Below are 25,675 nucleotides of genomic sequence, written 5' to 3'. Positions count from 1 at the left end.
CATCTTGAAATATGAAAGTATATTTAAAAAAGCAGAGGGCATTTGCCTTTATCAGTTATATGAAATTGTTCTCTAAAAATATGGTTTTATTTCTGTAAAAAAATTAGAATGGGATCATCAAAACATTTCGAGAAAACTGGTTTTTAAATAACCAGTCTTCTTTCAAATTTGCTCTAAAATTATGTTTGAGTTGTCTCCCTTTGACAATTTTGGAACTCTCCTGTTGGAAGTACAAATAGGCGGGAAAACATAAACAAAGTTCCAGCAGATGATAGATCCAGTTATTTTAGTTTTACAGAGAAAACTGTTGATGGTGATTGTCATGTAGCATTTAAAAACTGTGGTTTAACTTATAACAACCCTTGTATGATTTGCCATGCATGATGGCAGGGTTGAATGAGTGCAGAACTTGTAATTTTTCTAAATCTTCCCTGCCAGATTTTCCCCATTTGGAATGTTCATCTGAACTGTATACCATTGACACTTTCAATACCGAGGATCAATCTATGTTTTTGACTTCATGTGGTATTTCACCAGGAACTGGGTTTTTATTGTTTAAGAACATTTGTTCTTCACACGTACATGAATTTCGAAATGCATACAAGAAACGATGTATGAAAAGACTCTGCAGTGTACCAAGTGATGTATGTTACCATTCAGGCCAGAACTGCAAAACAGAAAGATATATATCATCTCCTCAAGTGAAAACTATATTTAACAACACTGGAATTGTTTTACCTGTTGGAACTGGTAAGTACGAAATTTATTTAATGCAGGTTTTCAAGGGGTGACCATTAAAAAGGGGGTCATCATAACACTTTCTCTTAAATGTACCTGCAAATTCCTAGAAAAACAAAATTCAATGAAACTTGCATAAAACCTTTCATGTTTTAAGCATACAATTGTCATTGTGCACCTCCTTTCTATCACAATGATTTTTATGGTGGTCCCATATGCCATGATATTGCATTGGACATCACTCCTAAGCAAAACATTTGTGATCACAATAGCCTTTTTCTTTACTAGAAATACAAATTTTATAAACCAACAGCCATTTGCCAATACCATATATGTTACTTATTTGGAGTAAACTTTCAAATTATAATATCTGTCTCAGTGTGTCAATGCCTACAATGTCTACAGTAGGTCTTTATATAGATAAAGGAAGATGTGGTGTGAGTGCCAATGAGACAACTCTCCATCTAAATAACATTTTTTTTTTTAAAGTAAACCATTATAGGTCAATGTATGGCCTATTCATACATTGTTTATCATCATTACAAATGTATGTATTATGTATTCATCCTGTATGCATTTAGCTTGCCTTCCATCTAACCCAAAGTATTTTTCACTATATTTACTTCAGTATAAAGTCACAATGCCTTATATGATAAAAAAATCAATGAAATGAAGATAAATTATTTCAGCATGTTACATTTACAACATATTTTATATTGGCCTTTTTAATCACTTACAAAACTTAATAAACTTGATTAAGTCTAAAAGAATAATTATATATCATACAATAGTATGTACTCGTGCATCTATTTTTTTTACACATACATGTATGTACCAGGGTATGTGTTTAGGAGTCTCAGATTACATGTACATTCAAAAATACACAATCATGACAATATTTTCATCTATGATTTTGTTGAGGCAACTTCAATGATATTATTTTTTTTTTAATTCAGGTCTTTGTACAAAGTGCAGAAAAAGTCTATTGAAACAAGCTCAGTGTGAGGAATTATCTTTAGATGTTTCTAAAATAGTGCAGGTAAGATCAAATATAACTATGTTTTCAAGGAAAATCTTGTAAAAGTAAACAACAATTGAGTATTGTCTGTGGTATACAAAATGTATACATGTACATGTATTCACTGCACTTTTAATTCAAGGAATTTTAATATGTCAGTAGTACTGTTTATGTTGAAACACCTACTTCAAGTTAACTTTTTATAAATCACTTTTATTCATATTAGTATCAGATGGCAGATCCAGAACTTTTCATAATCCCTTGAACTGACCTAAGGGGGAGGGGCTCTGCAGTCATGCTTCAGTGATTCCCCACATAATCAACCAAATCCCCCCTTTTCCTGATACACCTATGCATATTAAGTACATCTTTGTACATTAATATATATATATACATATAGACTGCATGTCCGAAAAAATATGAAATTTAGGCAGATAATGATACCAATTCCAAATTTATAAAATATGGCCACCAGAGACAGTACATGATTCTAATTTCTGAGTTTTTCTATGAAACTTCATGCCAGGTATACAATTATAAAACTTTACAAAATTGATGTCAAACTGCAATGATATACATGTTTAAAAATAGCTAGAGGGAAGTCATTTAAAATATACACATTTTTCCAGGGTGATCAGCATTCCTATTGGAGACAAGAGACACATATATCTGACCATGAAATGACAGATAATGTACCAGAATTTAGCAGCAGAACTACAGTAGATAGCTATAGTCAACCTAACCATGTATGTTAACAATTGTATACTTTCAAATCCAAATACTATAACTGTGACACATCCAATTTCTGACAAACAAAAGCTTTACAGCTAATTTTCTAATGCATGTAGGGTAAGACTTTCAGTTTGGTTTGCTTGCTGGCTTTGTTTGTATAGTGACAATTTTAATTGAATTACTTGCAATCAAATTTAAATATGATATGTACTGCTTTGATAATGCAGGCCTATATTGTTTGCAGATGTCAATCTTAATTACAATGCTTGAGCTAACATTTATACAAACAAAGCAAACAGGCTAGCCAAAGTTGTACTCTACAAGCATTTGGAAATTAGCTGTAATTCTTGCATATACATATACATGTACATGATGGTCAAACAAACTTTACACTAGATAATGGAAGAGTGCCAGTCACTGCCAATGAGACAACTCTCCATCCAAGTCACAATTTGTAAAACTAAACCATCATAGGTCAAAGTAAGGCCTTCAACAACAACACAATTTGCAAGTTTGAGCCTGATATTAAAAGTAAATGCATTTCTTTATTGAATGTTTGCAGGTTGAAGCAGATGAAGAGCATACATGTATGTCTATTACTAACAGGAGAAAAAGAAAGGTAAATACCATGAAATGTTTTTGAAAGATATGATTAATATTGTATATCAGATCAAACATGTCATACTTTTCCATATTTAGCTTTACAAATAAGCTATTATTTAAAAACAACTAGCCCCACCATCCTTAAATTTTTCAAGCTACATGTAACATGTAGTTAAATCAGTAAAATCTGTGATTATCTACAAAGTTATAAAAAAAAATGTTCATCTTGTAACAGTGTTAAGTAAAAATATGTTAAAAATAAAAAAAGAAGATGTTGTATGATTGCCAATGAGACAACTCTGCACAAGATACCAAAATAACCCAGCAATTAACAACTACAGGCCACTGTATGGCCTTCAACAATGAGCAAAGACCATACCGCATAGACATGTAGCTATAAAAGGCCCTGAAATGACAATGTAAAACAATTCAAACGAGAAAATTAACAGCCTAATTTATGTACAAATAGGTCAAGGTCAATGTAGTTGAATGCATTACTGTGTTAGATTATAGCAAAAGTTTAAAAATATGTCAAGTTACTTGAAAATAAAATACTCTTGAATTTAGGAACATGGAGTATAAAAAAATAAAGGTGGCGGATCCAGGAATTTTCATAAGTGGGGGCCCGCTCCAGTCACGCTTCAATGATTCCCTATATAAGCAACCAAATTTTTTCCCAAAAAGGGGGGGCCTGGGCCCCCTGGACCCTCCCCCCCCCCTAAATCCGCCTCTGAGTTAAAAAAACATGATGACATGTACATGTGTAACATACAACTGAACGTGTAAAACAATAATTATGCCCCATTAATGTGCATTATGATTCCTGGTCTGTGTGTCCATTCGTCTGTCATGTCTGTCTGACTGTCCCACTTCAGGTTAAATATTTTGTTCCAGATACATGAAGATATTTTGATGAAGTTGAAGTCCAATCAACTTGAAACTCATTACTCATGTTCCCTATGATATGATCATTATAATTTTTATGCCAAATTGGAGTTTTTATGATGTTTCACTGTCCATTAAACATAGAAAATGACAGTGCAAAAGGGGTGGGGCATCAGTGTACTATGGATACATTCTTGTTGGGATTTGTTTTTTCATAAAAAGATCAGTTTATTAGTCACTCAACCTTATTTTAACACTACAGTGATCAATGTCAATTAATGTACAATGTAAATTACAGGCGAAAGAGTGTTTAGATGATTTAGTCCTCAGTCAGGAAACAGACCAGTCACTTGCAGGGGGAAGTCAGGTTTCAGAGGCGTCAGTTTGTGTGATTGAAAAATTAGATAAACTTAATGAATTTTTAAGCCTGTCTGGAATTAGTCCAATAAAGAAGATCCAGGGACCTTTGGAGAGTGCTAGTGCAAGAACCATTCAGAGATATAAACTCAAGGCTAGGCAGTGCCTTAACTCTGTTTTTGAAACAATTTGTCCAGGTGAGGCACCATTTCTAGAAGCTGAACTTTATCCAGAATCATTGAAAGACAATACCATGAAGACTCTTCTAGAAATATACACTAAGGCTGATACATGGATGTTCAGACGACAGGTCTTGTCTATCCTCACTGAGCAACTAAACTATGATGGATTAAGAAAGGTAAGGATTATTCTTAGACATGTTAGATAGAATTACATGTACTATATTTTTTGTGGAGGTTAATTTAAGACTAAATGTCTTATATTTAATATCATCTGTCCTTGACCTCGTTTTTATATTTCATTATTCATTCAATCATTGTTAGGTTTTTGTGTTTTGGTCGGTTTTCCAAATACTTAAAGCAATAGGTCAGCTATGTTTAGTGTATGGAACAATTAATATAATTGTAAAGTGTACATGTCTGTCTTTAAAGTATTATCTGACTTGAAGTCATTTTCATGGTTAATTGGTCATTGAAATTTTTTGTTAAATTTGTCAGTTTGTTAGATTATATTTGATACTTTAAGCAACAGGTCAATTGTATTTAGTGTTTTGAAAAATTGTTAGGGGCAAATGTCTGTCAGGCCTGCTTCATTTGACTATATATATATCATACAACATTGATTTTGTTTATAAAAAAAGATGTGGTATGGCTACCAGTGAGACAACTCTCCACAAGAGACCAAATGACACAGAAATTAACAACTTTTGTTCATTGTATGGCCTTCAACAATGAGCAAAGCTCATACTTCAAAGTTATAAAAGACACCAAAATGACAAATGTAAAATAATTCAAAGGAGAAAACAAACAGTCTAGTTTATATACAAAAACTTAGTACTTTGTTACAGTCAACATCTAAGAACCCCAAGAATTCAAGATAAAATACCATTGCAACGACAAAATGTTACCAATACATAATAATTACGAGAAAAACATTATAATTGTATAAAAATCAGTTGAAAAAGGCTTTTCAGATGGATACAAATAACATACATCTATTAAACAAAAACAGAGTGCACATCTTATATCCCATCAACAAAATATCCTAATTACTGATCTGCGAGTACTTAAAATCGTCAACAGCTACTTCAAATCCACTAGTTCAACTATAAATAAAAAAATCATGCATCTAAGAGTACATTATTTTTAGTTTAGTTAATGTGTTAGTTGCAAAACCTTCATGTTACAGACTTTTATAATAAATTCAATGATAAGGCAAGGGAAATAGGCAAAACTTCTAAGTGAGTGCTTTTATTTTCTTTTTTTATAGATGATTCCCAATATTACACAATGGAGGTACTATGAGGCTAAAAGACACACAGACAAGTCAGGTGCAGGACAGCCAGTTCAGCCCTCAAAACAACAGAGAGAGAAGTTTGATGCCAAATGTTTAGAACATTTTATAGATTTTATAACATCTAATCAAATCATTAAGGACCTACCATTTGGGGATAAAACTCTAAGATTATCAACTGGAGAGATCAGAAATATACCAAATGTAGTTCGATCCATTGCACCAGTTTCCATCATCAAACAGTATAACCAGTTGTGTGAAGAAGATCAGGTTAAACCTTTAGGTAAGTTTATCCTAAACTAAAGAAATTCAATCCTTATAATACAGATACCCAATTTCCCCCCGCTATTAGACACAAAGGGGCATAACTCTTTAAAGGTAAATGCAAATTCAGCCTACAATTGAACTTGACATATATATGTAATTAGTATCATAGATTTCGTCCACATACATGACATATGCTTTATAGTTATATCACAATTTGAAAAACAGTGAAGTCTTGACCTCTGTCAGAATATTGTGGGAAATAATTTGATAAAAAATGGAACATTGTCATGTCATAAAATGGTACACACCAATTGAGACACATAAGGTAAAAAAATAAAGTTTATTATTGTCATTCTAAATATTATGTAGTCTTATATGCCACAAAAGGATGCATTATGTTATACAGACTACAGTAATATGTCTTTCTATGCACAAAAAGACTATATAATACATGTAAGGTGCATATGCAGAACATGTAAAAATTTTACTCTAAATCTGCATTACCAGTGTACAATGGGCTTTATTAGATTAAAAAATATTTTCACATTGATGTGCTTTTGATTTAAATTTATCAATAACATCTTTAAAATGTTGATTATGTTTGCAGGCACAAGCACCCTATATAAACTTTTAGATGAGTGTGCAGCATCAGTGAGAAAAAGTATGGAAGGACTTGACAATTACATAACAGAGGGAGGCAGGGCTTTTGTTGAGTTGGAGAAATTAGTTGTGCTATTACCTGAGGATACACAAGCACTGAAAGCAAGACTTCAGGAGGCAAAGCAGTACCTAAAAACAGATATGAAAGTAAGTGTTTTTTTTTAATAATTTAAGCATTTTCTTATGTTATTTAAAATTACAGCTGCGATAATGTAATAGTTAGTATGTCCACCTTAAATACAAGAGATTGTGGGTTCAAACCCTGTCAGGGTCAGTCCAAAAACTAAAAAAATATTTTTGCTGATTATCTGCTTTATACATGCCTCAAGGATTAAAAGAACAAAGACTGGTAAACTGATTTTGAATAATGTGTTCAGGTCCAAGTGAGGAGATATGTCTTTTTGTGAACTTTTTTGTTATGTGTTAGCACATTAAAAAATTCCACACTTTTAACATAGCATTTTGGAGAAAAAACAGACTGCTGGCCCAGAGATTGATTTGTTCGACATGTTTCTGTAAACTGTTGTCCTGTGTCAGAAAATTAAAAATCTGGCTTAATCAATATTTGATGGTTTAGTACAAAGCATGACTATTATTCATTAATTATAACAAAGTCCTTTATATATATGCACCTTTCTTGCCACTGGACACTAGACAACCAATAAATGTCATTGAAGGTATTTTAGGAAATTTATTTGCACAAAATATTATCATGAACATATAGTTTAGCTTTAAATTTTCAGATTCATGTGAGGCAAACTTCAACAGTTGCTGACCATTGTGCACCATATGCTTTGAGCACAAGTGATCCATGCTTTAGAGGAGTATGTGACCATGAACATGACAGCCGATGTGACAGCTGCTCAGATATGGCAGATCTGTTTGATATGTTACTAACAAAAGTTATTGCCAACACATGGGAGAATAGAGATTCAGTGCTTTATACAGTAAGTTCCAATCCATCTCTATGTATAATTAGAATTAGATATGTTGAAGTTAACCAATAGGAAATTTTACTTCAGATAAATTTTATAATCGAAATATATCGTTTGTCACATAGAAAAAAGTTAATAGTGAGTTAAACGGACTATAAATTTGATTTTTTTCTGGTAAAACATAAAATAAAAATGTATTTGTTTTTCAAATAAAAAATTGTATGTTGGATATAATTATACCCCTGCTCTAAAAGGGGGGGGGTATACTGTTTTACCTCTGTTTGTTCTTCCGTCAGTCAGTCAGTCTGTCCCATGAATATTTTTCGTCCCATTTTTCTCAGGAACTACAATACAAGGATTGCTGAAATTTGGTTTCAGGGTTTATCTAAGTCAGCTATACCGTGTGATGCGTTTTCAGATTGATCACTTGACAACTTCCTGTTTACCGAACACTTGTAAGATTTTACACTATTAATATTATTCACTTGCGGCGGGGGTATCATCAGTGAGCAGTAGCTCCCAGTTTCACTTGCTTTTTTAGCAGTATGTGAACATAGATCTATAACTCATTTGCCTACATAGACAATAACTGTTTAGTGTCTTTGAATATCAGCTGTATTTGTATGAGGCTAGGAAACAAGGTGTATGTATGCGCTTTTAGCGAGTTTCATGAAATTTTCTTTGTCCAAGGGCCATTATTCATTTAAAAGAGTGTCAAACATGATCTGTAACTCCTTGTAAAAGTGTGCAATAAGTATCCTAGCTCCAAATCTATATGTACATGTATATTAAAGATTGATGTTCATATTTAATCTTTTGAAATATTTGTAGGTTGAAAAAGCTTTAGACGACATCAAGGAATGGAAGAAACACCTTGTCAGGGCACGTAATCAAGAGGAAGCAAGGCGTAATTTAACTGATAAGATGAAAGAAAATGAGGCCTTAATAACATTTGACTGGGCTATGAAATTCTTGCCAAGAAAATATCGAGAAGGTCAAGTGGATTGGTATGCCAAGCGTGGCCTGAACTGGCATATCAGTGTGTCACTCATGAAGAAAGGTGTTACATTTGATAGTATCACTCACGTTCACATCTTTGAAAATCCAACTTCCCAAGATGCCGACGTAACTTCTCAAATAATGGTAGATGTAGTAACTGATTTGGTAAAAGTGCTTCCAACTTTAAATAAATTCCACCTGTTTTCTGACAACGCTGGATGCTACAAATCCTCAACAACATTAACTCAGCTTCACAGTGGATTGGGGAATTTATTAGACACATACAACTTCTCAGAAGCTCAAAATGGAAAAGGTGAGACAAGACATTTTTTATTTGTCTGTTTAATTAAGTAAAATACATATAAAGCTGAATCAAGTAGACAAAATAGTCAAATTTAGACCAGTCATTACCAAAATTATCAAAATTACCATTTCAAAGTATTTTTTGAGACCAGTCAATACCAAAAATAATAATATTACCATTTCAAAGTATTTTTTTGAGACCAGTCAATACCAAAATTATTAAAATTACCATTTCAAAGTATTTTTTGAGACCAGTCAATACCAAAATTAATAAAATTACCATTTCAAAGTATTTTTTGAGACCAGTCAATACCAAAATTAATAAAATTATCATTTCAAAGTATTTTTTGAGACCAGTCAATACCAAAATTAATAAAATTACCATTTCTAAGTATTTTAGGAGACCAGTCAATACCAAAATTAATAAAATTACCATTTCAAAGTATTTTTTGAGACCAGTCAATACCAAAATTAATAAAATTACCATTTCAAAGTATTTTTTGAGACCAGTCAATACCAAAATTAATAAAATTACCATTTCTAAGTATTTTAGGAGACCAGTCAATACCAAAATTAATAAAATTACCATTTCAAAGTATTTTTTGAGACCAGTCAATACCAAAATTAATAAAATTACCATTTCAAAGTATTTTTTGAGACCAGTCAATACCAAAATTAATAAAATTACCATTTCAAAGTATTTTTTGAGACCAGTCAATACCAAAATTAATAAAATTACCATTTCTAAGTATTTTAGGAGACCAGTCAATACCAAAATTAATAAAATTACCATTTCAAATTTTTTTTTGCAAGCAAAATTTGTGTCTGAAGATTTCTAGGTGGTCAATAGGAAATGGCATCCAATCCCTAAAAAAATATTCAGTAGAATATCCATTTCACAAACAGGGTAGAACTTGACATGCTTATCTGAAAGGTGTCACCAGCTTTCAATGTAATATTTGGTGCTGTGAATATGAAAGGTTTTTTATGCTCCATTTATGGGCATTATGTTTTCTGGTCTGTTTGTCCGTCTGTTCAGCTTCAGGGTAAAGTTTTTGGTTGAGATGGTTTTTTTATGAAGTTGAAGTCCAATCAACTTGAATCTAAGTACACATGTTATCTCTGATATGTTTTTTCTAATTTTAATGCCAAAATAGAATTTTTAACCTATTTCCATGGTCCACTGAATATAGAAAATGATAGTTTTATAACAGCTATCAGTAATTTTAAAACACTAGTAATAATGTATTTTTTTATTTTAACATTGGAGTGAGCAGTTCTAAGATACTTTATTGTGTCTACTATTTTACAATACACAACCTTTAAAAATTTAATAGAACTTATGTAAAGCATGACATCATTGGAATTGCCAAGATTTTAAAATTTCTTTATTTTTGTTTTGTAGGTCCCTGTGACAGGAAGGCATCTCACATCAAGTCTTCAATAAAAAGATATGTGAACGAAGGGAATGATGTTGTTACTGCACAACAAATGAAGCAGGTTGTTATAATATACTTATATAATAGTTCTTGAAAACTGGTCATTATCGTGATATATGGACTGCCCACAGGACAGTGGTATTGACTAAGATAGTGATATTATGACTGAGCCAAAGGCGAGGTCATTATCACTGTTGCAGTCAATACCACTGTCCTACGGGCAGTCCATGTATCAGGATAATGACCAGTTTTTCAAGAACTATTAATTTTATTTCATTGAGAAACCATCTTTTGGAAAATTCTCATAAATTCAAAACGCGTAAAGCAAACTTGAGTAGTTGTATGATTTCTATAGCTAAGAGTGAATACCAGTCGTAGTAATACCGTGCCATTCATTTTAGTGCACGTCCAACCGGTCCATATCATGTAAAAGTTCATTAACGACTGGTTTTCTGGTCCGTATTGTTCTGTTAATGACCGATGGAATTTATTACTGAAGATTAATGAATGTCATGTGACCCCTTTTTATCCAATAAGAGAATCTTATTCTCAACCGATATGAAATAATATTTTTTTTTTATTCACTTCAGTTTGTATTATTCCTTCTCTGATGCATTTGTTATCACTCATTTACAATTGTTATAGAGTAAATAACTGAACCAATTATATAAAAATGGTGTTGCAGTCATCATTTATTGGTGTACAAGTATCTAGTTTGTATCAATAATAAATTTCAAAATAAGATTTGGTATTGTGTTTCAAAAGCTTATACATTTGATGTTATCCCTTATTACCGTAACTAGAGTTACCTCCCATTTTACTTCAACATACAGCTGGTGATCCTACAGTCATCTCCTTTGTGAGAAAACTAATAAATGTTTTAAAAACACATTCCCAAGTTTACTCTTGAATTATATTTTTAATTAATTTTGAAATAGGCAATTGACCGGAACCAACAAGGGAAATATAAAGTGAAAGTTGTGAATGCTGTGACCAACCTTGATAGTGGAGCCAATATTGTAAAAAGTAACATTCCAGAGATTACTTCTTTGCACAACTTCAAGTTTACAGAAGATGCTCTAGTTGTTTGGAAAGCATATAACATTGGAGAGGGTAAGATTTAAAATTTAAAAATCTTCATTATAAAAAAGGGAATTTACACTTGATTGTCCTTTTGTCAGACTTTTAGTTTCAGGATAGTAGAGAAATCTTTCTTAATGTGGAGAAATTGGACCCAAAATGGCATTTAACATTATGAGAATAAATAAGTAAATGTGGTATGATTGCCAATTCATCAACTACAAGTTTGTATATTTTATACACATCCTCTTAAATCATTTTTGTAAATAAATATAATATGTTTTAAAAATTTATATAACTTTTTAAGAATAGCAAAAACAAGGTTTTATGTTTACTTTATTGTCACTTTTTTCCTGATCGGACATTTCTCCATAACCAGCAAACTGATTTCCATTTGTGAATTAATTTGAAAAATGTATTGTTTAGAATTGATAATGGTCTTAGATATAAAGAGTTACATGCATCATTTACTTTTATCACACAGGTAAAAGGATTCTATGGACACAACTCAAAAGCAATAGCAATAAAGAACTCTCTGTTGTTTTAGACTGGAGAGATGTTGCTCTTACTAGATTCCAAGAAGGTATGTTATATTTAGAACTTTCAAAGAGGGTGATAGATACCAATGGAACACAATCAAACTTTTAAAAATTTATTTAGAAAACAAAATGACTCTAAAACATTTTTTAAAAATCGAAATCGACATAACACAACAATCTAAAAACTGAGCAGCAAGAACTCCACAAAAAAATGGATAGATTGCAAATGCTCTAGAAAAGTAGCCAGATCCTGCATTACATTGAGCACCTGTCTTACTGCTGAACACCTGTATAAACTTATGTTGCAAATTTCATATGTTGGTGTCATTTTTAGAGGTAGTTACTTATTGATTAGGAATTGACAAGTGGTATAAATTAGTGCATAAGATGTGTGTTTCAACTAAGAATGTCATGTTTGAAGTCAATACAAGAACACAATTTCTTAAACACTATTTTTCATTTCACACCTTGTTTAATTGGTATGTTATAAAATCACATGAAATTTTTAGATTAAAGTGAAAAATAGGATAATTTTAATTGCCAAAAAACCCCATATCAGTTCTACAAGCAAAGTAAATTTCTGCCAAGGTAAAAACAAACATTAAGAAAAAAAAATTAAGTTACAGAACTATATATAGGTCTTTGACTCTTTGTGATAGTTTTATTTGTATAAAACAGAAATCATATGCTGCTGACAGACTTATTACAAATGTTTTGTTTTTTTCATTTCAGATGAGAATGAAAGTACTGACATGAATACTCAGATAAAGAAGAGGGCTATTTTTATGTGTCCAGTAGAAGGTTGTGTCAGGGAATTTTCTACAAACTCAAACTTAGACAACCATTTACTGTTGGGAAATTGTGATTACAAACTTGAAAAACAATGTTTGACAGATCTTGCCATCACAATTTATTCTAAAAAGATCAATGATGGTTTTCCATCATCAACATCAGGTCAGCATGGTCAGAGATCAGAGTGTGGAAATAATATTTCAACAGAGGGTGATTATATAAATCCAATGGGTTGGGCTTTAAAAGGCAAAAGGAAAAAGACAGTTTTCTCTACTGCACAAAAGCAGTACATGAAAGAACAGTTTGACATAGGAAAAAGAACAGGGAAGAAAGTTGACCCGTTTTTTGCAGCTGAAGAAATGAGGAAGCTTAGTCAATTTGACAAGAAAACCTTTCTTTCTGGTCAGCAAATTGCTAGCTATTTTTCAAGACTAGCCCAGCTGGATAGAAAGGCAGATCCGGGTGACATACTTGCAGCCAAAGAAGAAGATCAGAAAACATTACTGAAAAAAGAGATAATGGACAAATTGAACAAATAATGACAAAACAATTCATAAGGATGTTTGCTCATCTTATTATTGTAATGACTACCAAATACATTGTGTTCTCCAGTGAATATTTCCTTTTTATGTTGCATTGACTTTGTCGGCGAATATTTCCATCTGTAACAAAATATTTTGTAAATGTCTCCTCTGATATCTTTACATGGATTTTTTTTATGTTTGGTTTTATGATATATGAAGTATGTTTTACAGTCTGATTTTTCATATAATGCCTTGTGTGTTAACATAGAATGTTTCATAATGGTTATGCAGTTCATTATTATTCAATTTAAAATATATGTTTTGATATGATTATGGCATTCAAGAACGAAAAATTTACAGGATAACTTTTATGACCTTATTCAAAACTTGGTGATTTCGTATACAACCATAAACAGAAAGTTTATCATTCATCAAAATAAAGGCTTGCTGTTTATGGTTAACTATTGACATTGACCCTCAATATTTTGTCATATATTTGATTCACATGAAGGTTAATACAAGAAGAAATTTCTATGTTTATTGTAAATGATTGGAATTGATGTCACCTCCAGCATAGAGTTTACATATATTGATCAATAATTAGAGCCCACTCAAACTAGAAGTGATCATTCTGTTAATCTTTCCTTCCATCTTTATCCGTAACAATTCATGTGGACCTTCAGTTTTTGGGTTTTCATTTTATGAATGAGGTAAAACATAATAACATGAATTGTTCAATAGCTATTTTTTGTTTTATTTTTAAATCTTGAATAAGTCCATAAAGTATATATCCTTTTGAGACATTTTCATTACCAAAGCATGATGTAACTAAATATTCCCGCAAGACTTTGACTAATTATCTTAATTTATGACCCAAAAAACTAAATGGCAAAAAAAGAAGATTTCACCTTGAAATTAAGGTCAAAGGTCAAGGTCATTCAAGGTTATGATATTTAATCACATTAGTTAACTGGCAATGCAGCAGCATATCAAATATCTAAGATATATATATAAAAACAAGATTTTTACTCTCTAAAAAAAATCAATTTTTATGGATTCTTGTAATTATCTCCCTTTGAAAAAGGCAATTTTTGAAAATGTCTGAAAATTTTGTTTAGTCAGATCCCGTTGACTTTTTTACATTTTTGGATAACATAAACAACATTGTCTCATGAAGTAATAGTATTTTTGACACAAGTCCTCTGCTTTTCGTATATTTGGCATGAACAAAATACTGAAAAATGGGTATCAAAATATCCACAAGTACATGCTTTTTGAAGTTGGATAAAAAAAAATGTTTTCAATCAGGACTGATATAGGTACCATTCAATTTTGTTCAATAAATGTTATTCTTTCAGTAGTTTGTTGTCATTGTATTGCCTGTGAAGCTATAAAAATTCTGTCAACATCATAAAACCTTGAAAAATTCAATATTTTCAGTGTAAAATATCACCTCTAAGGGGGCTGTGTGGTTGCCATGGCAACCATGTTGATGATCAAAATTTTGAATATTTTTTTTGAGTTAGCATGATGTTTACATCAAGTATACACAGTTTCATGAAGTTTCAGTACCATGCCTGCCAGTCTGTATATATGAAATTTTGGTGGTTACAGAGAACTGGTCTTAAAGCTTTCAGTTTTGATGTGAAAATCTTGAAAAAATTGTATACCAAGAAATAAAGATATATGGATTTCATCTCATGCATGTTTGAAATTAAATCTTTTAAATTTTTCATTCCAGGTTTTCTAAAGAGTCGAGACAAAGCCAATTCCAAGTTTTACCAGAATTTAACCAAAACTCAGACATTTATCCGATTTCTAGAAGAGAGATCATTTGTCTCAGACAATGATGCTAGCTTAGCATTTTTTGATGAATGTACAGAAAAGGTATGCTTTTGTTATAGTATTCGTATAATTAGTTTTATGGATGAATGTTTGCACAAAAGCTACAAGAGCAATACAAAAAAAATCACTGGTAATAACATTAAAAAAAAAAAGAAAGGTCTGTTTTATTTGATCACCTTGACTTTGATGTAGATAAATATATATTATTACATTGGTACAAGTGGATTCTTGGATTTCTCCAATCTCAAAAATTTAACTATCTATATTATATAAATCTAATAATCAGTGAGTAACTAGGTAAGCATCTGTTTCTCTAATGATTATCAAATAAATGTTCATTTCACGAAAATCTCTCTCAAGTGCCTTCTACATGCCAGATTTCTATGTTATAGGAATGTAAAGTTTTCTTTAACACCTATTGGCAATCGATTCTTCCAGTGAGAACGTTGCCAATTATCCATTGAGATCACCATCAACCACACATTGATTAATTTTTTTTAAACAATGGTCCAGAAAAGGTTTCAAGGTGGTACCTAACACTTTCACTAAAATTGATTTGGCTCGTTTAATTTTGATAAAATTTTGACAAAGTATTTACTTTGACCCTTTAACAAAAATATAAAAATTTCAAAAATTTTGAACCAACTGTTTTGTCAGAAAAATTACACTGGTTATATAGCAGTTTGACAAACACCAATTTTGATCTTTCAGAAGCTTAATATTCCCTTTACAACACAACGTAATTAAAACATTTAGCTGATTTTACAGAGTTATCTCCCTGTAGTGTTAGGTACCACCTCAAAAGTTGCCAAAGAATTTTAGAAAAACAGAATCTTATATTATCAGAACAACATATTATAAAAAGCTGTAGATGATTGCTTTAGTTCTTATATTATCTTTGCCCTACCAGTATTATTAAGATTGACATGTTTTTGTATCTATAGGTAAATGAAACATTAGATGAACCCAAGTTGATAGAACTGGATGGTTCACACAGGTAGTTATAGTATAAATATTGTCAATGTAAAGTAATAGAAAAGGAATCAGACTATTGAAAGAAAAAGCCTCACTTGTATAATATAGTGTTAATTATATAAAGGGCTAAACTATTATCAAATGTATGAAGAAAATTAGTAATGGTAAATTGAGTTTTCAGTTGAGATATAGATTAAAGGACACAAAAACATCTATATTCCTGCAATAACATTATTTTAATTTCTATATCAACTGCACTTGCTTTTGCATTGCAACATAGCCCTCATTGAAATCTTCAGTTAGTGAATATAATCTCTTTGTGATAAATTTGAAACCTGTCTAAACTGAACCTATTTTTGAAAGAATTTTTTTTTGGAAAATGACGCAGTCATTGTTCCATTACTGGCGACCTGAACTTCATTACATTTCTCTGCCTACCGCGCTTGGTTTCATATTTACTATTTTTCATACAAACTGGAATCTGCTTGTGTTATCATATGCATGATCATTGTGTAGTAATCAGCCAGGAACCAGTTTACAAACTAACTGGTTTCTGCTTGTATTTCACTACACTCGAACAAAGTGTTGTAGTTTGACAGGAACCAGTTTAGAATTTGTAAACTACAAAACGTAATCGGTTATTGATCATTCCGTTTTGGTGTTTCATACCGACTTATATGGTTTGAATAAGCTTAAGCCCTTTCAAACATTAATGTGATAGGTATATTAAAGACTGTTTTACAAAAGGATGGAACTGTTTTGCTTTCAGAGTCGTACTATAGTGATATCTGTTATGTACGGATTTCCACTCTCACCGTTAATTTCTTCTTTTACACGTGCTTTTGAAACTTCCTGTTTAAACATCGCAAGTTTTAAAATTATTTTTTGAGTGAATTAAACTTATTGAAACAATCATGAAGCGTTCCAGAATCATTTTCAAGCAGTTTCTTTTTCTCTTTGATGATGGAAAATATGTTTTCTCAAGAAAATACCGCAAACGATCGCAGAGGAATTGAAACGTACAAGTCAAGTCGGCACCTGAATAAATTGGCATCTAGTCAAATCGGCACCTATTTGACGTCAATTCGGCATCCAATAATATTTGTTATAATATTTTCTATTCAATTAATTAATAACAGGTACCAAGTACATAGTGAATTTCACTGTGAAATCCACTGTCACTCACTGAATATGTTGTTGTGTATTTAGGTAAACAACGAAACCAAAGTGAATATGTTGTTGTGTATAAGGGTACAGTAAACAACGAAGCCTTTACCCAAGCTATTGTTTTAACAATTAGACAATAATTAAAATAAAATGGAAAACTATGAGTCCCTTTCAATAAATCAAACTTTCATGCCAAATAATTAGCAAATTTTAGGTGTTTTTTTTCAGTAAAGTTTAAACAGCATTAAACAAACAATCCTGTAAAATGCTCAACTGGTTAAAATAATGCATAAAAATATCCAATATCTCATGTATTAGTCCAAATAATAATGACGTCTGGCAAGGCTATTTTATTTTTTTTCTGGGACGCCTTCCTTAGACGTTCGTAGGAAGGCTTCGTAAGAAGGCTTCCCTGAAAAAATTAACATAGCCTTGCGGTCATAAGAAGGTGTCCCAGAATAAAATTTAAAAAGCCTTGCCAGACGTAATAATTATTTGGACTACCGTAACGGTTACTCATATATATATCATTAAAAATAAGCCAAAAAAGTCATTAATTTGAGAAAAATAAATATATACAAAATGTACATGAACACCCAAAAATGTGAAAGTTAGTATTAAACTCTTTTTGCGTAAATACTGAAAAAAATTCTGGCAACCCCTTTCTTATTTTTACTCTTTTTGCTTAAAATACTGTTAAAATATATATTTAACATGGGTGACGAATTGACTATATCCAGTGTCGATTTAACCAGGTGCTTATTTGTCCAGGTGCCAATTTAACCAGGTGCCGGTTGACTAGAATTCTTTGACAAATGTTTGAAATTACCTGAGTTTCATTAGACCTTTGATAACAGTAACACAAAGATTATTTACTTAATATTTTGTGGGAGAAGGGGGTTCAGACTATGTGGTATCAGGTCTGTTCGCGCCCAATACATTTTCACACCCTACACGTTCGCACCTCTCACGTTCACACCCAAGGTCCGTTCGCACTCTACTCATTCGCGCCCAATTTTAATTCAAATTCAAGTTGAATAATTGGAAAATCATGATTGTTGTTTTAAATTGCAATAACAATACGCTATCCAAAACATGATTAAGATTTATTCAACACAAACACTCCCCAAGGGTGACTGGGGAATAGAAATATGGTCACTTGGTCTTCTCCTGACCTGCAGTAAAACGCTTGCTGAAGTGGGGTGTCCGTTTGGCTGTGCGGGATGTATCAAGTTCGCAGTCACGTACGGTCAGAAGGGGGACGTTAAATCTGATGCCTCGTGTAAAGAGAGTGCCACGCTCTTTGCACGTTAAGAACCCTTGCAACAACTTTTTAAGGGGTCCGTAGGTGGCCTGTTCCAAGGCCAAATTTCTGTTCCTATCCAATATACCCTCTTTTTCCGGTGGCAGTCCAAATTTCTCCGACCATCATCCCAGATGGCCTCTATTGTATCAACCTACCTATTGTATTTATTGTGAACTTGTGCTGAACGGGTCGTTGTCGACCTGGGTACTCCATCAACGTACCCTGGGTATGAACTTGTTCTCGTCCTGAATATGCATGAAATATTTGCAACTGGACGTTAAGCAACCAACAATCAATCAATCAATCAACACAAACAAAAATGCTGTCTCACTTTATTTTAAGACAATGACAACAATTATACTTATAAGAAAACACTTGCTTACAGAGTTATTAAACACAAAACCAATTAAGATTGGGTGCGAACATGTAGGGTGTGAAAGTGAAAGAGGGCGAACGGACCCGGATTCAGACTATGTACCATTGAGAAATATACAAGCCTTTCTACGGTATTCATTTGTACAATTCAGCCAGTTGTCACCTTCACTTCACACACACACATATACGAATATCAATTATTTGCTTACGAGACATGTTGCATTGTTAAACTAATAACGGTATGTGAAAATCAAGACTTGCATAAAAACTATCCCAATATTAGAGATAGTGGCGTCATTTTTCTTCAGAGCTTTCAGCTCTTTGATTAGAAGAAACAGTAGTTAATTTTTAAAACTTAGAGTACCAATGTATATTTAGTGTATAGTTGCAACAGTTAAGTGTACTCATAGAGCGTTTGTAAAGATTTCACAGCTAAATCTGCTTTAAAATGAACTGTTACATTATTTTCTTACAGTGAAAGAACAGTATATATAATGCCTCCAGAACCAGTAGGCTTACCTGAAGGAGCTAAATACAGGTATATACATAAACTTATAACTGAAGTCAAAATGGATAAAATTGAAATTCAGTTGGAATAACCAGATTAAAAAGACTGCACACGGATTCCCAGTTTATAGTACTGAGAAAGAATGGATATGGTGTGTTGATATATATTATAAATCATAACTCTTTATACTTGATGAAAATAATCAAAAGAACATTGCTTTTATTGCTGTTGATTACTTGGTCACAGTGCCACCTCTTAAATGGAGCAAAATCTGGCACATGCAAACAATACAAACATTGAGACAACCATTGGGTATATCACAACATTTGTTACATAACTTGACAGGAAAAAAACAGTAGGAAAAAGGGAGATAATCTGGATCTTCAGCAAAATAATTTTGATAAAATTACAGGACAAAGGAGAATAGTATTTATGCATTAAGTATTTAATTAGAATCTTTTACATCATTTTTTTAGATCAATAGTTTATTGCTTTACATTTAAAGAACTTTAAAATTTGATTGATATATGGTAACTGGTTATGTTTCAGCTACAACGGTTTTCCAACCTTAAAAACAGAGTTATTCTTAAGAAAGAAGGAGTCAGAATTATCGTTACCCTCAAAAGGTCCTTTATGTCCAAACAGTCCCATATCTAGAAGGTCTAAACAAGAAATCAGGTCATCTCAGAAGGTAAAGCAATTTACATTTGTTAAGTGTATATAAACATCTTCATTAAGACTTTGGACAACTTATAACATTTCATTGCTACTTTCATACTACAGTTCATCTATTATATAGAGTAGCAGTTCTTAGATGACTGTTGTTCAGGAAACACATCTTTCAACATGAGCAAATATAATTTTCAAAATAATATGCCGAAATCTGGTATTTTAAAAAGATTTGCTGATAAAATAATTACAAACTGTTCTGATTATGAAGATGTCTGACCTTTAATCTTAAAACCTCAAACTAAAAAACAATACTTATGACATTAGAAAATAAGAATATAAAGTTGATCTTGATTTTATAGTCTTTAAGTCAGTTGCCTTAAATGAGGGAACGAATGAGTCATTGTTGATTATCTAAAACTTGAAACTGTAACATGATTTGGGATTATGTCTTCTCTAAATTGTGGGAAATGCACTAAATTTTCTTTCGAACAAATTGTTTATAAAATTGATTTCATCAGCTAATATGCGTTTTGTTGTTTTTTAGATGGCACAACAATATGCAACAAATGCTATGCTATGGGCAAAGTAAGTAAATATTACAACTCTCAACAGCTTAATATGAGTTAATGATAATTATTAATATGATAATTGTATCAATAGTGCAGATAATTTGAGAAATCAAAATTGTCATGAAAAAGATGAAACCCATACCAAATGGCAGGCTATAAAGGGTCAAATATGAAAAAAATGAAACAATTCAATTGAGAAAATTAATGGCCTGATTTTAAACAAAACAGTTTACGAAAAACATTTATGACAGACCTCAACCAAGGAGAACCACTGAACTACAGGATCCTGACTTGGGACAGGCACATAAAGAATATGGTGGGTTTAAACATGTTTTTCTGGGACTGTGGAGTAACAGTACAGCATAAGAACTATAAAAATCAGTTGAAAAAAGCTTAACTCATTAGATGGATACAAATAGAAAATCATCTAACAAAAACACAAAGTGGATTTGGACAAGTTCTTGTACATCCCAAAAACAAAGACACGAAGTATAGATCTGATAGTTCTTGCAGTCACTGACAGCTTGTTCAAAGTCTATAACAACTAATGAAAGATCATATATCTAAGACTAAAGTCTCAATCAGTAAACATCCAACATCTAATGGATTAAGTGAAAAAATATCATTAGCAGTCAGGGAAAATCATTACCATGTGTAATTTGTTAGTTGTGTTACATCATTTATAATAGTTTTTGTTTGTGAAATTCTTACTAAAATCATTGTTACAGTGAACATACAGTATAACATATTCTTTTTGACAGATGCTTGTTGAGTCATTGTTACAGCTTATGGTTTATTCACTTGCCTGCCTTTTTGGACATGAGTGACTCCACAGACAATGCCATGAAAGTAGCCTATGATGTCCTACAGAAAATGCAGCTAGCAAAACTTCAACCACCAGATGAGGTGGGTACATTTTGTTTTCATATGAAACTTATGTGTAATCTTCTATACAAGCACTTTGGATAAAGCAACTTTCTTATAATCAGACAAAAACAAATATATTGATACCAGACATTTGAATAAATATGTGAAAATAAAAGCTTTTAATGTTTTTTTTAAATGTTATTTACCTAGATATATACAATATACACTGTTGTTTATTTGTTTGTAGGTGTGTTACAGAGTAATGTTACAATTGTGTGGTCAACATAACATGCCAGTAATGGCTGTAAAAGTCTTGTATCAGATGAAGAGGGCTGGTGTACAACCTAATGCTATAACATATGGATATTACAATAAAGTTAGTAGTTTTCTTTACTTCAATCACCCCTCAAATTTGTACAACCAATAAACAATAGAAAACTCATCAGAGACTTTTTAAATCATTGATATTATTAATAATTTTAAGGTGTTTGGATCAAGACTTTTACCTATGATAAGTCAATGGTATTTGGTATCCAGTTAACATTGGTATATCACATTTCCATGGAGGTTATTTGGCACTGCACCTTCAGTCATGGTTCATTGACTTTGTATGATTTGCACAGTTTACATGTGAAGTTATTTTCAATTTGATTTCAACATTTGCTTTATACAAAGTTACAAATCATGAGAATACCTCTGTGTGATTTTTGCTCTATCTTATCATTTCATAACTTTCATGTTTTCTGCAACTTACAAAATCTAATATCCTACAACAAGATAACAAACAAATTAAGATAGATTGATATTGATATGGAATTATGGTTTAATTTATTATCAAATCATACTGACTGTGTTTTCTAGCCAAAGCTGATGTGTTTATGTGAATGTTCAATTACTAAGTTGTAATAATATTTGATTTTCCAGGCTGTTTTCGAAGGTACATGGCCAACAACTAGGAGCAAAGCTTCTGTCATGTGGAAAAAGATAAGAAATGTCATCATAGGTGTTGCACAGTTTCGTCGGGGGATTCGTCGGAGAAGTGTTTCAATCTGTTCATATGATAGTGAATATGATGGTACAAGTTTAGATAGTTTAATAGAAGAGCATCAACATGATGAGAAAATATCTATTTTGAGGAAGGAAGTATCCCATGATACAGTCAAAGGTCGTGAAGAGCATGACCTTGTCAGGTCACAGTGTAACAAGGAGGAAAGTGCTAGTGCTGGTAATGTCATTGTTTCCTACCTTGCTCTTCTCAAGTGTATTTAAATTCTGTATCAACTGTTTTATATCGTTGAAAATGATTGAACTGACATTATATGTTTGATATTCATTAAATTGCAATAATAGCATTAAAGTCTTGCAAAGTATTTAGATGCAAGAATGTTGTGATCACAGAGAACTTAAATACTGTGGATTCCAGTATTCCCATCACTTTTTTTCTGAAGGCATCTCTGGTCATAAATTATGTAGCCAATATCTTTAACTACTGTGGATTCATTTTTACTCGTGGTATACCAATTTTCGTGGGTTTCGTGGGTCACAGCGAACCACGAATTTAAGAATTCAACGAAGAATAATCCTGATAAATGTGTATGGAGTCGGATGTTTATTTCCGGTTATGTTATGCAGTTCTAGTATAGTGTTGACTAGCGATAAACATTGTAACATAACACATGTTTTTTATTGAAAGAAGATACAAGTATTTTAATTAAATCAATAATAAATATATCGAATATCAGTGATAATTTACTTTTTAAAATTGATTAAAACTGTTCATGGAAAATAACTGCAAGTTGTTAATTACCGGTTCATAGTTTGGTTTACTAGTGATTGAAAATCAATAGGATTAAGTACGGGGATATTGCTCGTAGGTAATATTGTTTATGACAGGAACATTAATTTTCACACCTTTTACTTATATGACTGTTTATTATATCGTGATTAGGGAAATGAGCTTTCAATCAAAAAGTTTTGATTGCCTTATAGAATTCCGACAAGCATCTATAAATTGTAAAACAAACAAATAATTAGTTGTCTTTGTCCATTATTGTAATGGAAGTTTTCAATGAACACTTTAACCTAAGATGACCAAGCGAGGATTTTGACAATTCAAAACTTTTTCAATGAATTCCTTCTTTTTTGTTTGTTTTATTATTGATCAAACCAAGGAGGTTATATGATCTCCTAAATCAAAAAGAAATCCACGAATTACGTATCTGGATTTTTTTTTGTTTTTGTTATCAGCGATCCACGAATTTACGTATACCACGAAACGTCTTTTTTTCTCTTTCCACGAAAATTGATACCCACGAAAATAAATGAATCCACAGTATAGTTTTACACAATTTACCTGAAATATGTACTTAGAAAAAGAGCATGATACATCTTTGTACTTTATTTAGATAAATAATGAGATATGGCATGATTGCCAATGGGACAACTATTCACATGAGACCAAAGGATGGTGATCTATTCAACAAAAGGTCACTGTATAGCCTTCAACAATTACCAAAAACTCATAACGTTTAGTAAGCTAAGAAAGGACTTTGCATTACAAAAAAGACAATTCAAGTGATAAAATCAACAGGCTGATTTATGTTAGATGTACATAATAAAACCTTTAATTTGTATTTGATCTTGGTTTTAGGTGGAATATCAGACAGAGGATATAGCTCTATGACTCATGATGAATTAAAAACCATAACCGAGGTAAACAACCAGGAGGAGATAACTCCACCTCAAGAAAAGGTCAAGAAAGAAGTTAAAGGATCATTGAGGTTCAACATACCAAAGAAACAGAAAAATATCACCAGCAATGATGATGGTTTGTGCATAATATAGTTTACAAAAATCAGCAATAGCTCTATTTTTTCTTTAACTAGAACTGTAGGGATACAAATTATGCTTCATACTAACTTGATATAAACATTGTATCACACAATATAATAGACTTTAGCAGGTCATTTCATCCCTTTGCACATTTACGTCTTCAGCCAAAACTAACATGTTTAAGGTTTTCCCCTTAGTTGTTGGCTGACAGCTAAAATGCTTCATACTACAATTTCTTTTTTTTGGTTAAACTTGTTCTCAGGATTGGAGCCTATGACCCTTCATACTCAAAGTTCCGCTACATGACCATGGAGCTGTTAAGTTTGAGATATTTACATCATCATTCGTGACATTAACCTGTAGAGCAGGAACTGATGTAACTCATTTCCTGTTTTCAGTTTTAAGAGAAACCTATAAAGTTTTCTAGAAATTTCAGAACAACAAATTACTATTAAAGCAGATATGCAACATACTTGAACTATACAGAAACTCAATATCAAAGAGTTCAACAAAAATATTGCCATCAATATTGGATTGATACCCACACAATATAGTGTAACTGGAATCCTCACAAAACTGAATAATTTTATAAGCAGAGATCAAAATACTGTGTTTTACATTGCATGCATAATTTGTAATACATTCATATTTTAAAGAAAGGGAAGAAGGAGATGAAATGAAATTTCCAGCAGCTGATCACAGCATGGCAGAAGAATTCAGACAAAGGATGGGAAGTATAGTACGGAAATCTCTAGGAAGTGTTAGTAGTTCTGGTAGTAAAGAAACTTTGATAGGCAGTACAGGTAATTAGTTATACAGTGGCATGATTCGCTTATTTAGAATTTTGGTGACTGATTATTTTAGTTTTTCATACAGCAAAATAAAATCACACCATCATTGGCTGAAAATGCATTGTAAAGGATGTCTTTTTTTTGTGGTTAATTATATTATATCAAACCAAATAATTAAATATGGTTATTCAGAAATGTTTGTCATGGCCTTGTATTAATGTAACTCTTTTCTCAATAGACTACAAAATGTCAGTAACAGTAATTCCGAAAACAGTTAGCTCTTTAAAAATAGAAATTTTCCCCATATCAAATGGAATGTTTGGCAACTTTTTGTAAACCACAACTTTTAGGAAAGATAAGCTAATAATCTGAAATTATCAGAGGAAATAGGACTTGAAATTACTTGAAGTAATTTTCTTTCATA

At 31.8% G+C, this 25,675-nt stretch overlaps 2 protein-coding genes across 5 annotated transcripts in view; both read left to right on the top strand.

Annotated features, from left to right (window-relative positions):
- Positions 1-25,675, top strand: part of LOC143071806 (C-myc promoter-binding protein-like) — a 68,724-nt gene that overhangs the window by 28,205 nt on the left and 14,844 nt on the right. For all 3 annotated transcript variants that reach the window (XM_076246401.1, XM_076246402.1, XM_076246400.1), the window contains exons 17-26: positions 15,086-15,231; positions 16,134-16,186; positions 19,488-19,550; positions 20,070-20,211; positions 20,737-20,777; positions 21,523-21,667; positions 21,876-22,004; positions 22,553-22,853; positions 24,279-24,455; positions 25,117-25,263. In XM_076246401.1, the coding sequence (XP_076102516.1) occupies positions 15,086-15,231; positions 16,134-16,186; positions 19,488-19,550; positions 20,070-20,211; positions 20,737-20,777; positions 21,523-21,667; positions 21,876-22,004; positions 22,553-22,853; positions 24,279-24,455; positions 25,117-25,263 (1,344 nt within the window). The remainder of the gene's footprint in view (positions 1-15,085; positions 15,232-16,133; positions 16,187-19,487; positions 19,551-20,069; positions 20,212-20,736; positions 20,778-21,522; positions 21,668-21,875; positions 22,005-22,552; positions 22,854-24,278; positions 24,456-25,116; positions 25,264-25,675) is intronic.
- Positions 204-14,701, top strand: LOC143071813 (uncharacterized). Of its 2 annotated transcripts, XM_076246413.1 has the most exons (13): positions 206-750; positions 1,695-1,777; positions 2,386-2,502; positions 3,051-3,107; positions 4,275-4,691; positions 5,783-6,089; positions 6,681-6,880; positions 7,477-7,680; positions 8,500-8,980; positions 10,376-10,470; positions 11,348-11,522; positions 11,974-12,072; positions 12,761-14,701. In XM_076246413.1, exons 1-13 carry the CDS (start codon positions 381-383, stop codon positions 13,357-13,359), a joined length of 3,204 nt encoding a protein of 1,067 aa, XP_076102528.1. In that variant the 5' UTR covers positions 206-380; the 3' UTR covers positions 13,360-14,701. The 2 variants fall into 2 exon arrangements, with proteins under 2 accessions (XP_076102529.1, XP_076102528.1); XM_076246414.1 differs by lacking the exon at positions 11,974-12,072 and having other exon boundaries at positions 204-750.

Source organism: Mytilus galloprovincialis, chromosome 4 (assembly GCF_965363235.1).
Source record: "Mytilus galloprovincialis chromosome 4, xbMytGall1.hap1.1, whole genome shotgun sequence".
Taxonomy (NCBI): domain Eukaryota; kingdom Metazoa; phylum Mollusca; class Bivalvia; order Mytilida; family Mytilidae; genus Mytilus; species Mytilus galloprovincialis.
The sequence above is the reverse complement of the archived record's forward strand: the minus strand, read 5'-3'. Positions and strand labels throughout refer to the sequence as shown.

What these genes read in the sequence shown, in the direction of transcription:
- LOC143071813 (XM_076246413.1), top strand. Translation starts at nt 381, where the DNA reads ATGATGGCAGGGTTGAATGAGTGCAGAACTTGTAATTTTTCTAAATCT. An exon ending in AGCATATAACATTGGAGAGG is followed by an intron (nt 11,523 to 11,973) that starts GTAAGATTTAAA and finishes TTTATCACACAG; the next exon opens with GTAAAAGGATTCTATGGACA. An exon ending in TCTTACTAGATTCCAAGAAG is followed by an intron (nt 12,073 to 12,760) that starts GTATGTTATATT and finishes TTTTCATTTCAG; the next exon opens with ATGAGAATGAAAGTACTGAC.